The following is a 15,221-nucleotide window of genomic DNA, read 5'->3' on the forward strand; positions in this document are numbered from 1 at the left end:
TTAAATTTTCAGTAATAACTTTAAGTAATTTCTTGGCATTAATGAAGTTTTACTTTAGAAGATTGATTTCTCTCTCAGTATTGTTTCTTAGGCAGAATGTCAAAATTGTATTTATTAGAGGGTTTTTTGTGTGTACTGATTTTTTTTCTGTTTGGTCTTATGAGGAAAATTCCAGGGGATTTAGAGGCTACTGTGAATTTTCTTATATTTGTTTTAAATTCTGTGTCAAATATATAATAATGTTGTGTTTAATAAAGAATAACTGGTGATGATCAGAAACCCACTTGAAGTAAAAATATATTTTCAAGATGACTGGTATTGGTATTAAAACTTTAATTAAAATAAAGGTTGAAATGTACTTTATTTTAATACCCATACCAGCTGTCTTCAGAATACAGAAAGATTAACTGTTTGTTGTTTTTGTGTTTAGTGAATTTAATGTTGGAATAAACCATCTGTGTCCAAAGAAAGGTTTTATGTTGTATGTTGATTGAAACACATCCTACATAAGTGACATTAACGTACAGTAAACTCTCATTGTAACGAAGTCGTAGGGACCAAAGAGAATTGTTCGTTACAAAAGAAGTTCGTTAAAAAGGATTTTTTTTTTCATTCACTAGCCAAGTCTGGTAATGGTAGGCCCTATAACTGACGGCTGTTGCAGTACCGGTAATTGGATTAAAGACTCAAAAGTCACACGTGTGTAAACACTTAAAACACATTTAATGAAATTCAAAAGGACAATTAACAGCACTTGTAAAAAAAAAACGTCAAAAAAAAATAACATTCATAATATAGACATATGTAATTATAATGTACAGGATACAAACACCAGCAAGAACGTCTAACTGGAGTCACTTGAAATATTGCACAATGCTTTTTTGCGAACTGCTGTCCCTCTGGCACTTGGTCACAAAACGCTCCATCATGTTTAATTGAGAGATAAACTGTCCTGCATTAGCCTGGTGTTCAAGATATCTCTGAAGTTGCAGGCACATCTCACGAGCTGCAGAATGTGTTGAGATGGGGGGTTCCTCATTGTCGTCATCTTCACTTTCACTGTCATTTTCTGGTGTCTGTTTATTTTGCACCATGGCCACAATATCACTGTCTGTCAGGGCGCTAGTGATCAGATCATTATCAGCAGTCTCGTAGTCCTCTGCTGTGCCATCCACCGTAAACCCAGTGTCATTCAGCTGAGCTAATGGTATGTCATCCTCGGGGTCCTCACTGTTTTCTGCTGGCTCTGGAGAGGAGAATCCACAAGTTCTGAAGCAATTGGCTATGGTTGATTGCTTTACCAATGACCAGGCAGAGCGTAGCAGTCGCATGGCTTCAAGCACAGTCACAGTGAAAACACTTTTATTGTCTATTGAATCAATAAGACGCTGTAGCAGTAGGGTGCGGTAATGATGTTTTAGATTGGCGATGATGCCTTGGTCCATGGGCTGTGTCTTGCTTGTGGTATTGGAAGGCAGGAACACCAGCTTGATGGCCTTAAGTCCAGTGGGGTTGGAGTGGGCGGGGCAGTTGTCAATTATCATAAGGACCTTTCTTTTCTGCAGCACAAACTTTCGGTCAAGTTCTCTCAGCCACTTGGTGAATAGATCTGATGTCATCCAAGCTCACTTGTTGGCTTTGTATGGAGTTGGCAGGGTTTTGACGTCTTTGAAGCAATGCGGTTTTGCTGCCTTTCCTAAAAAAAAAAAAAAAAAAAAGAAAATGTACATGGTTAATGTCTTGAAAGTCGTCCATGAGGGGTCAATTTAATGCAAACAGGGTACCGTCAAACATTTTCTGGTCATATGACAGGAGAAGTCGTTAGTAAGGGGGTTGTTAGTGAGGGACTCCACTGTATGTATTTATATGGACAGTTGGCCGGACCAGTCAACAACTTTGATACAAGTGATATATTCGGTTCTAGCGACTTCGAAACAATGAGAGTTTACTGTACTTATATAAGAATGGAAGATGGATTAAGCACATAATTTATGGCTTATGTTTTGATTTATGATGCATGTGTGTGTGTGTGTGTATATATGTTGATGGTAACAGGTAACTCAGTATTACCAGTGTTTGTTTAATGGACACAGTGAACGTCAATGATGAAGAAATCAAACTTCAACAACATTCTTTCATTCACACTAACAAATTTCCTGCAGTTATTATTGATAAAACTCAACTATATATAACGTAGATAACTACATTAAAAACATTAGAAGAAAATTAGAAACTAGGCTCACCAAAAATAGTAAATGCCCTTCTGTGTTTACAGCCATTAACAAACAACATAGGTTTCAAAAAACAGTTTCGTCTTGAAGAAATACCAAGAAACCTAAAATCAAAGAAGCAATCTTAACAGAAAAAACAGTTACTCTAAACCATCAACTTTGAATACCAAGGTATCTATGTTCCTGTGACCTTTATTTCATCAGTATATGGTGTGAACTATTTGTAACTGATTATGACAACACCTTGCCAAAATGCTGTACATTAGTTAACCCTTTTATAACTGGCCATGGGTCATAGGCCATGTTATTGTATTTGTTGACTTGCATTTAACATTTTATTGAACCATTATTTTATGAATTTATGTCAGATTCTAATTCAAATTTTATTACATACAAGTTCATTTCATAGTTTAAAAGTGAATATTTAAAGAACACACCTAAATATTTTAATGAGTCACATGGTATGTTGAATGCACTGCTCTTTAAAATTAAATGTTTGGTATTAAAATATTAAGACTATAATTTTTTACAAATTAGGAACTCAAATTACTAATATTGATGAGTTAGAATATAAAATAAAAATGTCATATTGGTTTGTTTTGCTGAGATATGGCTTATGTACTGAATCAAACATGATGGCCCCTTTCAACTCTTTCAAATGGTCTCATACTTTTACATGACATGTGAATAACCAGTCAACAGATTAGAATGTCCCCAGAGTGGTCTTCTCAGCCATTTTAATCTTTGAAAAGACTACCACATTCTTTTGATCCAAGATTTCATAAAGATAGGTTGTGTCTTCAGTCTGCTTAAAGTTTCATATTTTGTTTTCAATCTCAATTAATCTAAGTTACTAAACTTAATACATTATAGTGGAATCCTATGGTATCGTTGTAGTTATGATTTTTTCAAACTGTATATTCAACCATATATATAAAAACATTGATATCCTCCACTGTAAAATTTTAAAAGGTTTAGCAACCTATGTCCAGCAACAACGGAGTTTAAAGGTCATAACAAGAAAAGATAATTGTTCGGTTTACTTCTTGATTTATTTTTGTATATTTTAGGATAAATAAGTTTAATAATTTATTTCTAAATAGTAACAATCTAAATACAAATATATAATGTGTAATAATTGAAATGTAACTGTGTATTACAAAACACTAGTCCACTAAAACACAGCCAAGACAAGGAAGACAAATGGTTAGTTTTATATTACTAGATACATGACCTGAGTGCATACACACTGTGTCATTAGAAGTTATGTAATGTTAGGTAGATATGACTGGAAGGTGAATATAATAAATATTAAATATGTATGTTCATATTACCATTATGAGATTTAAGCTACTTAGACTATACATTTGTATTTTTGTGTTATAATATGTAGTCATTCTAACATGAAACAACATAAAATATTCTTGTTTTTTTCAACATGTTTACAAGGTTGACAGACCCCACATAGTTGAAGTATTGAAAATAATATAAGGACTTACTGAACATAACCATTTGAAATGTATTTAGGAGGCAATATGGATTGCACAAATAATATTGTAGATTTTGGGGATGAAGTTTCATTTTTTATTTTAATCATAACATGAAATCAGTTTGCACTCGGACTAGTAATGAAACAGACTCTATTTTCACAAACAAATATTTAGTAAAAAATATTTCATTTGCACAAAAATCTTGTAAACTTTACTAAAAGTCTTCCAAATTTTGTGAAGATAGTTTTTGTATCCAATAAATACTTAACGTGTTAGTGTGTAGATGAACTTGTATATTATATCGAGCCTGTAGTAAGAGGGTTAAACTTGTAAATAAAGTTGTCTTCATTATCTATTCAAGCTATCCCTGATCTTTGCTACTTTCAAACTAGATTCATGTGATTAACTGTGAGTTTTGTGTAAATTGAGTTGAATTATAAAGATGACTAATTACCAGTACATAAAGAATTAAACTGACAAGTTGGAATTAATATCTTTAAATTATTTGATAAATGACATCCAAACAGCTTAATATTTCCATACACAATTAAACATACCTTCATGATGATATTGCTACTGTACATAAAGTGCATTGTTATGGAGTTTTTTACATTAGATGTTCCAGTGTTTCACACAATAGGTAGCATACTTTAAACTGTAGTTCAAGTTTTTATGATAAAAAACAACGGTATTTTTTATAAGTTTCACATTATTTTTAAATACAGTTGATAAAATAGTAAACAACAATAATTTTGTCAGCTAGGGAAGTGGTTTTAAAAGTATCGTTACAACAATAAGGTGAAGTACCAACCATAAAGTGAAAAGTTTTCTTGAATTTCATATTTTTCATTGTTTTTAGTTGTTACATGTTTATGTAATGTGTAGGTGGTTTTCTAAAATTATTATTATATTATCAGTGTGCTCCATGTTGATTGTATAGATTTTTTACATGTTCTTTCTAAACTGTTTATGTACCAAATAGCTTCAATGTCCATAAATTTGTTGGTTATAGGAATTCTAATAAACCATTAGTAATGCTAAAAAAAATAGAAACACAAATATGATTGATACCACAGTTATTACTGCTGGGATTTCTGTTGTATTTTACCCAGTTCTGTTAGTTAATTTTTTACACTGTATGTTTTAACAACCAAAAACATAAAATTTTAAATACCATGTAGTATCCTATCAGTAGTGAATGGTGTAAAAACAAATCAGTAGTTTGAGAGATAATGACAAGTATTTGTAGTTTAAGTATAGTGGTATGTCTTGCAACTTCTCTGTTTTTTGGGTTTCATAAGGATGAGCCAACAACAGGAATGGATCCATTCACAAGGAGGTTTTTATGGAACCTTATAATTGACATAGTCCGTGGGGGTCGTTGTGTCATCCTTACCTCTCATAGGTAAATCTGTTTTTTATTTGATTTATTTATTTTCAACTTCTATAAATTTTCTGATCAGTGCTTTGCTTTCTGTCAAATGTATATATTTTAAAAGCAAGAGTTATAGAACTATAAGACACAAATATAGGTTTAAGGAAGGTAGAAGCCATCTTCAGTTAAGATAATTTTATTTTTCAAATAGGGTGGTTGGTCTATGAAATGAGTTGCCTTCAAATGTTGTGGAGATAATAAATTTGAGTGAATTGAAAAGAAAGCTTGACAGATAAATATATATGGACAATAGGGGCTGGTTTTGTTTTTTTTTAACTTGGCTTAGCGGATGGAACGGCCAAGATGGACCAATAGGTCCCTTGTTTCCTCTAAATGTTATTTTGTGTTAAATTTAATCCTACATAAAAATAATATAATAGTTGCAAATTTAATGTATTTAAAGTTTCCTTAATTTTGTTTTACTTGTTTTAATTTTTATTTAATCTTAGAATGTAAACTTTACATAAGTTGGCAAGCCTGTGAGTTATTGTTGAAGTGTACTATTTTCTGTTTTGATTTTATGTGGAAATGTTTCATATTCCCAAGATTCTCATATATGGAGATGCTTCGTGAAGTGATTGTTTTTTTTGTCAGTCTAGTAACAAGATATATGAAAAGTTTTGTACTGTTATGTGTATGGGTAATTTTTTTATGATCTACTAGTATGGAAGAATGTGAAGCTCTGTGTACCAGACTGGCCATCATGGTCAACGGTCACTTCAAGTGCCTAGGAAGTATTCAACATCTGAAGAACAGGTTTGGAGAAGGGTATTACATTACCATAAGAACCAAAGAAAATGAGGTGGACTTTGTGGAGCGATGGTTTCGTCAGACATTCCGTGATGCCATTCTTAAGGTTAGAGAACGTTCTGTTTAAGGGACTTGTAGAAATCTTTATTTGAATTGTGTAATAATTCACTGTTATCACTTAAATATTCATTTTAGGTTATCGAAATAGTCAATCCTGAAAATGTATTTTACTCGATGTAACTTGTATCTATGTTCTAGATTAATGGGCACTTTAAGTAAAACCAACTTGTATCTATGTTCTAGATTAATGGGTACTTTAAGTAAAACCAACTTGTATCTATGTTTTAGATTAATGGGTACTTTAAGTAAAACCAACTTGTATCTATGTTCTAGATTAATGGGTACTTTAAGTAAAACCAACTTGTATCTATGTTCTAGATTAATGGGTACTTTAAGTAAAACCAACTTGTATCTATGTTCTGGATTAATGGGTACTTTAAGTAAAACCAACTTGTATCTATGTTCTGGATTAATGGGCACTTTAAGTAAAACCAACTTGTATCTATGTTCTGGATTAATGGGCACTTTAAGTAAAACCAACTTGTATCTATGTTCTGGATTAATGGGCACTTTAAGTAAAATCAACTTGTATCTATGTTCTGGATTAATGGGTATTTTAAGTAAAACCAACTTGTATCTATGTTCTGGATTAATGGGCACTTTAAATAAAACCAACTTGTATCTATGTTCTGGATTAATGGGCACTTTAAATAAAACCAACTTGTATCTATGTTCTGGATTAATGGGTACTTTAAGTAAAACCAACTTGTATCTATGCTCTGGATTAATGGGTACTTTAAGTAAAATCAGTCATTTGATGTAAAACTTCAATTTTAATTGAGAATATGAAGTAAACATGAAATCTGATAAAGAATGTGCAGAACACTGAATGCATTGTATCAGAGACAGACTTACTCGTGTGCTTACATGATTTTCATTCTGATGTTATTAAATCTAAATGCATGGTTGGGTGGGTCACAGTTTGTTTGATTTGTCCATATACAGAATGTCATTTAATGTGGTGTTATACACTTCATATTAGTCATTCGATTTACATGTTACACCACATTGCTGTTTTCAAGATGGTTCATATTAGAAAATAGAAAAATGAATTGTGACAGAAAAATGTGAAATCAAAGTTTCATCCAAAATGAGAAAGCTTTGATTAAAGTTCTATCTAAACAATTGTAACTAAGCATTCAGAATTTATAGATTATACATATCTACTAAAGTAAATGAGATGGGCTGCTGTTGGTGTATAGCTAACACTTTTATCTTTTATTAACATTTATTTGTGCATTATTGTCTTTAAGGTACAAGTAGAAATTCTACCTTTCGTGAAAACGTATTTGTTTGCTGTTCTGTATGTGGTACATTTGAAACTTTTCATCTTTTATGAAAACTTTTGTATCTATAACTCTTCTTTATTACACAAAAACTATACAATTCTATTAAATGAGACACAAATGATACTGGGTGTGACTTGATAAAATATAGATAACCTACCTAGTTTAAAAGTCTTGTTATAATTATTAATATATCTTTAATAACATCACTGTGATTATGGCTGACTCTGTGTATATGTTCTTGGTTTTTTTACTGTAATATTTTCAAGGAAAGTTAAATCTTAAAAGTGTACTAAAAGCTAAGTATTTGTAAATTATGTAATAAAGACAAATTATGTGTACAACTGTAACACCATACTTTCTCTTGATTTTTACTTAAGACTGTTGTAGAGTATGAAAAGAATCAAAGACAGAGGAATAATTGATTATGAGGTAATATTACTATTAAAACTTTTTAAATCAAGTGGTAAAAGTACAACTCTCTCTTCCCATAAGTCTTGTCAATGTTTCATTACTCCAATTTTCTGAATTCCTCAGATGGACAACAATAAGTTTGAAGACTTACAATGCTAAAATTCTGGGTTTGGTGGACACAGTAATTACCCTAATGTGGCATTGTTCTAATGTAAACCACTTTTTTGTATCTTTTGTAACAGTGGGTTAGGGTTCATTAAAATTCTTTATTCTAAAAAGATTAAAACAGTGAGTGAAAGTAAAGAATAATAAAAACTCAGACAAGTTTTTATTGGTCAGATACTTCATTAGAGAGATACAGAATTCTTTCAAGCATACAGAAAGTGTAAACCTCAGATGAATGGGCTCAGTATTTATTATTTATGTTTGTTTTTTTCAGTTATTGTTTATTTGTATTGAAAGTTAAATTTTTGTTTTTTATGTATGAAACAACAAAGAATTAAAATAATTACGCTATAGTTGCCTACCACCTTGTGGCTCTGGTAGGAGGGGTCTATAATTTTAGCAAAATTGGGTTTCAGTACCCACAGTTGGCAAGGCATGTTATGAAACTATAGTTACAAGTTATACAGTGGGCCACCTAGTTTTACAATAATAATATTCGACTTTCCTAAAACAAAGGAGATTATTAAACCAAAATAGTTTAAAATCTAAGTATTAAGGGAGATGTGATAGCTATTTCTTAAAATATTTAACAACAGTTTTGAGGCGATAGATTCTACAATACTTTTCATCTTTTATTACACAAAAATTCAAATAATTGCATCACATTCTAGTTATAGCACAGTAATAATTCAGGATTTTTGTTATATATTTTTACAACAACGAACTGGTAGTAAAACTGGCCATTTTGTTTGGGTTGCCGATAGACTCGTAGTCTTAAAGCTGCCAGTTCCGAAACTTCTTGCTCTTGTGGTGTCGACCTTGAGCAAGAACCCCATTTGTTTTAGACCAACCGTCTGTGTATGGGATAGCTGGAGGCAAACACTGTGTACAGGAATGTTGTTATTTACTCACCTACTAGTTAATACAATATTTATTAATTTGCTGTAATCAATCAAGAACGTGGATGCAACAAAGAAAGTGCATTTGTCTAGTAGATTTGCACCTCGTTCTGTTGAAAACAAAACTGCGCAGTTAGGAACTGAGTAACATTATAACAGTCAAATGGTGAGTGGTATTGATCTGCTGCTTTCCCTCAAGTATGTCTCCTCAAAATTAGCTCAGGTAGTTCTCGAGTAGAAACTGAAGAAACAAACAAAATAAAAATTTGTTCACTATTAAAAACGTTTTGACGTAGAAGCTAAGCCACAAACCCAGACCACAGAGCACTTTTAGTATTAATTGTGTATCGTTTCCATGTTTTGCCATAGCCAGTCATAGATACAAGAAATATATAACTCATCGTAAACCAGTGGTCGCATAGATTTCTAAGTGTTTTTGGAATTGCGGTTTGCACTAAAGTGAAAAGGGGGGATTTGTCGAAAAAACTTTTACGTCAATTCCCTGAAAGGTGGCGCCAAAATTTGATATTAATTTACGTTAGAGCACTAAATGAGTGGGTTTACTAATTACCGTTCGAAACTTGGTTAAAGAATTTAAATTTTCATTATAGTGGACAAGTAAACGTAGGCTATAGGGTTCGCTGATCTGTATATAGAATATGGATTTTAAATGCTGTACCTAACTAAAGTGTATTATTGTATAACTAGTTATTAGGTGTAAAAATTAAAGAAATTAAAAATAATGGAAGCATATCATGTGTTGTCATGTGTTGGTAAGTTGAAATTTATCCGGCGCAATCAAAGTCAAAATTCGATTATGAACTGGTTACCTATGTTAGCCTGGCTTTTCATTGATATTTTCGATTGCTGCAAATGTATTGTTTTACGTTAAAAGTGTCAAGCTCCAGGTAACAATTTCAAATAAAAGAAACTAGTAATTTATAAAATGCTTTCTGACCTCAATCCAAGCAACTTTTTTTAGTGCATGTAGCAGTAAGAAATATCGTGTGCAAAGAGCGTGCGAAATAAGCACGTGCTCGCTGCAAGCCAATTAAATGATGCAATCGTATCGAACTTTTCATCAGATTATTTCACTTTTGAAAGCTTCAGGTCTGATTAAAGATAATACATCGAAGTATCAGTATTACCTGCATCAGAATTGTGTTTTGTTATTGACATACTCTAGGCAAAGTTAAATGGTTTAAAGTCATGACTTTGTGGGTTATAGGGCCGCTTGTAATATGAGTCACACACAAAATTAAAAGAAAAACACGTTCTGCATTTAATCTCTTTAATTACTATTGAGGTTTCATGTGGATTTGAGTCGTTTTACCTATAACATGAATAATTTCACCTAGTTTTAATTTTAAAATGTGTGGGAACAGCAGAAACATAAAATTATTTAACTTAAAGCAATATATGACTTCATCCGTTCGAAACCGTATAAAAACAGTAATTTCAGAGAGAATATATGGTTTTTGAGAGTTGCTTCTGTAGCGCGTGATATTTTTAGGGTCAGAACTGTGACGCATTGTGATTTGAGGGTAAAGCATGTCACACATGATGGTTCAAGGAATTACATTTTCGTAAGTTCATCGTTCATATCATGATATTTTATTCGACAGAACGATACTGGACCGTGTCGATAAAGAATAAACCAGTGTTCTGTTTCTACACCAGTTACATACGTTGATAGATCAGATACTAAAAGTATGTTGTTATTATCTGAAACATTGTACACACCTTGGTGTTTGGTTTACATATGAAATGAAACATATCTGTCATATGTCGGTTTATCACCACTATTAACTCGTTTTTAGTAAGATAAAAATGCTAATCCCAGTCAACACACTAAGTTCTAATCTATCAAAATGTATTGATTTAATGGTTAAAATATTTTACTGGTAACTGATAATACGAATAAATAAATATTCACGCTTCTTTGCCCACTACACGCATTCTTTTGAACACAAATACTTGGAGAAATAACTAACGCAGGTAATACAATAAATCGACTTAAACCCCACTGACGAGCTAATGTTCAGAGCTGAACGTTTGAGTGACGAAAATTTTAACGCAAAGTATTATAACACTGTACTTGGCAAAATGAAACCAGTCGTGTTGTGATAAAGTTTAATTAAAGAAAACTGTTTTTCTCTTGTAAGAAAATTGTTGCACCGTAAACACATGTTTTTGGTGCATCAGTTAATCATTGTTTATGGTAAACACACGTTATTGGTCCATTAGTTAATCATTGTTTATTCGTAAACGATGGGCTAGGGGATAGAACCTGTAAATTTAGTTTTATAGATGGAACGTGTATATATTACCTTGTGTTGACCCCGCACCAGGAACGTGTATATATTACCTTGTGTTGACCCTGCACCAGGAACGTGTATATATTACCTTGTGTCGACCCTGCACCAGGAACGTGTATATATTACCTTGTGTCGACCCTCCACCATCCACCCCCTATCAAAATACATAAATGTAGAGCTTAATGTTATCTGATGTATTCTTTCCTCTGGACAAAAAATCAGACAAACTCGGTAACACTTGAGATAGGATTAATAGTGAGGGTAAATCTTAAGGTCGCTCTTTTAACCTACATAATAGGATAAGTACATTCTTCATTTGAGCTTGAGTGTTTTTTTATGTAACCTTGAAACTGAGCGCTCTTGGTCAAAGATAAAAGGTGTCATAACGCATATTAAATTGCTTTTAAACTCACTGATATTAAAAGCATTATTTGATTTTTTGAGAAACTTTTATGTATTAAATAACGTAAAGCTAAGCTATATATATCGTTAGTAGTTACCAGGGTATACTGAGGACTGATTGGCTGTCTTAGGCAATAGGGGCGAGAAAAGACTATCATAGTGTCACAAAGTAACACCAGAGGGTTTTACTCGAGTGTAAAATTGAAGTGAAATTACGTAGGGCATGTTGCCGTATGTGGAGGCTGTTATAAAGTTTCTGTAGGCGGACGGTATTACTGTAGATGGATAGTTCAGTAGAATAATAGGTTCCTTGCATGATTTCTTAATATATTACTTTATCACTTCTATTTTTGATATCTATCATACCTATCGTTTAGACACAAGAAAAACTGAGATACAATTTTATGTATCAATTTATAGTTTTAACACAAGTCTATATCTAACGTCTTGAAAGTTACAAGTAAAACTATTATTTGAACAAGACAGTTAACACATGTTGACTCGACATGGCCAAGTGGTTAAGGCACTCGATTCATAATCTGAGGGTCGCGGGTTCGAATCCCCGTCCCAACAAACATGCTTGCCCTTTCAGCCGTGGGGGGCGTTATAAATACAGTCAATCCCACCATTCGTTGGTAAAAGAATAGTTTAAGAGTTGGCGGTGGGTGGTGATGACTATCTGCCTTCCCTCTAGTCTTACACTACTGTAGGGACGGCTAACACAGATAGCCCTCGTGTAGCTTTGCGTGAAATTCAAACCACCCACTATATCTGATTTTATTTCCAGTTAATAAACAGCTTTCGTGTATCATAAAAGTTTTTTATAATTCAAAAGTAAAGCCATTATTTTAACCATATAACTATTATGATAAGCTGATATTCTGTATTACATGTGTAAAAGCGTCATCACAAATACTGTTAGTTTATTTAGTATTTGAACTAGCAGATATTATATTATAGCCAATAAATTTACCTTACATACTTTCATACGTATCCATTGGTTTATATATATAAAACACTTTGCTAATTCATTAGTTCTATAATCATTTCTTCTCTGAATTTTATATCATACAGTTATCTCTCCTGAAAGCTTTCATCTCCTATAATGTTTCATTTTCATAAATAAAACCAATATTTGAACAAGACAACTGTGTTGCTGTTATTCCATAGCCAACTTTTGTGTTCTAAATTATTTAAGTATAGATTTGGTATACATTTAACATATTGTAGTTCACGATTATAGTTATCACTTTTGTTTTATTTGTATCACATACTTTTTGCATTTTTTATACTTTGTATGTAAAATTAAATTATTTTATGGTTTTCATTTTAATAATTAATACATCACAAAAACGTACATCATCTAGCTGCCCTGAAAAGGATGATTATTGAAACATCTAGTTAATATAATTTTAATTTCATGTTTAGCTATGTACAATAATTAACATAACTGTTCTATTTCAGTTTTAAAGGATTTACATAAATAGTTATTTAACTATTACTATTATAACTGTTACAAATACGTTGTCATACTTTCCACGTGATCAGAATTTTTTCTGCTTTTTATTTCTCAGTTTTTATTTACATTCAGTTTGTTATTGTTGTTCCTAAAGTGTCACTGATTTACCTTATTCAGTTTCTGATTAATGTGCACAAATTCTTTCTTAACTAACTAAACAGTTTCTTGGATAGTTTATTATTGATAGCCTTTTCCAGAAATGATACCAGTAACAGTGGAATACAGCTCAACTTTCACAGTTGTTCCTCTTTTGGTTTTGTAAATAGCTTCACAAGAAACCAGCAGGAAGACAGTTAGTTGAGATAACTTGCCACCAACTCCTGGGCTTCTCTTGTGTGACCAATTACTAGAATTTGATAGTCACCCTTATAACGCTCCAAAATACTGAGCTCAACTTTATGGCAACTACAACAAACCATGGACTCTCAGTTTCATAGCCCTGTATGCTAATTATTAGGCCATCAGGGATATTCAGAATGCGACATTTTCTTTCGCTTTTTTATCTCAAGGAAACAGTTTTGGTCACATAATTTCTGTATGCTTATGCCTGTTTGCATTTTATTTCATGTAAATGTGTTTTTGTATTTTTTACTTCTAGGAGAAACACTACAATATGCTACAGTTTGAGCTGAAATCTGAAAACATATCTTTGGCGTACGTCTTTTCCAAAATGGAAGCAGCACTGACAGACCTGCCTATTGGGGAATATTCAGTCTGTCAGAATACTTTGGACAACGTAAGCTATTTTGTTTTCCCTCTCGTTAGAGTTTGGATTGTAGTAACAAAATATTATAATTCATTAGTTGTGGAATATCGGTTTTGTCGAGAAACCCACTTGTTGAGAAATTTATATGCAAAAACGGCTCGTTTGGGTTGAGAAAATATTTTACGTAGAAGAGCGAACAACGTTTCGACCTTCTTCGGTCATCGTCAGGTTCACAAAGAAAGAGGTAACTGACCGGAAGCTGACCACATGTTTGAAAGGGGTTGTGTAACTGTGTGTCGAAATGTAGAGGGCGGTATTAGATGTTTGAATATATAATTTTATTTATTTTATTATATTAATATAGGTATAAAGGCGTTCCTTTATATTGGTTTATTTTGGGTTTAAGTTGTTGTATAAGTAAGGCTTCTTTAATTTTGCGTTTGTTTATGTTTGTTTCTTTATTTAGTATTTGAGTGTTTTCTATGGTTATGTTGTGTTTATTTGACTTGCAGTGTTCGAAAACGTGTGAAGGTGACTTTTTATGTTCTTTGAATCTGGTTTCCATTTTTCTACTTGTTTCTCCAATATAGAAGTCGTGGCAGTTATCACATTGTATTTTATAAATAATGTTGGTGTGGTGTTTGTCAGTGTAGTTTTTACATAGTATAGGCCTTAGTTTTGTGCCTGGTTTTTTTGTGCCTCTACATTTCGACACAGAGTTACACAACCCCTTTCAAACATGTGGTCAGCTTCCGGTCAGTTACCTCTTTCTTTGTGAACCTGACGATGACCGAAGAAGGTCGAAACGTTGTTCGCTCTTCTACGTAAAATAAAGTTGTGGAATATGTCTGGAATCAGTTAAGATCCGAACGTAACTTCTTTGGTTTGTTCTATTGATTTCATCATCTGAAGATAATCTTTCTAACTGGCCTAAATTGTCCATTTCTGAGCTAATTCGACATCTTCAAAGGTCATATGAACTTCTGTATCCTTTCTAACTTATTTCTATTGACTTGTTTTTCTGTGAAAATTTGTGGTCATTTCTGAACTTTTTAGTGATGCTAAGCTGTGTCTAGTGGTTGTGTGTTTTATATTTTTTATGGTTCTTCTTTATTGTGTATCACGTGTAAATTCCTGAACTTTTAAGTGATACTAAGCTGTGTCTAGTGGTTGCGTGGTTTATATTTTTTAGGGTTCTTCTTTATTGTGTGTCACGTGTAATTCCTGAACTTTTCAGGGGTTCCATAATGTTAGGATTTTAGTTTTGTTACATTTGAAGTTTTAGTGGTTTGTTTCTTTATTACAATTGTAGTGATATAAGAAAAATTTGTCTGAAGATTTGTTGATGTAGTAAAAAATCTAAACTGTTGTTTTTAAAAGGTTTTCGATAAAAAATATTGTAAACTGATTTGTTGATGTTTTCAATAAATTTGTTTATAAGTAATTTAGTACTTGATGTTTGTTTATTTTTGTCAACAGCTGTTGT

The 15,221-nt window shown here is 32.3% G+C and overlaps 1 protein-coding gene across 2 annotated transcripts in view; it reads left to right on the forward strand.

Moving 5' to 3' along the window:
- LOC143248485 (ATP-binding cassette sub-family A member 2-like) overlaps window positions 1-15,221 on the forward strand; it is a 149,733-nt gene that overhangs the window by 125,780 nt on the left and 8,732 nt on the right. For both annotated transcript variants that reach the window (XM_076496892.1, XM_076496893.1), the window contains 3 exons: window positions 5,023-5,126; window positions 5,820-6,012; window positions 13,628-13,765. In XM_076496892.1, the coding sequence (XP_076353007.1) occupies window positions 5,023-5,126; window positions 5,820-6,012; window positions 13,628-13,765 (435 nt within the window). The remainder of the gene's footprint in view (window positions 1-5,022; window positions 5,127-5,819; window positions 6,013-13,627; window positions 13,766-15,221) is intronic.

This window comes from Tachypleus tridentatus, chromosome 4 (assembly GCF_004210375.1).
Source record: "Tachypleus tridentatus isolate NWPU-2018 chromosome 4, ASM421037v1, whole genome shotgun sequence".
In the NCBI taxonomy this organism is placed as follows: domain Eukaryota; kingdom Metazoa; phylum Arthropoda; class Merostomata; order Xiphosura; family Limulidae; genus Tachypleus; species Tachypleus tridentatus.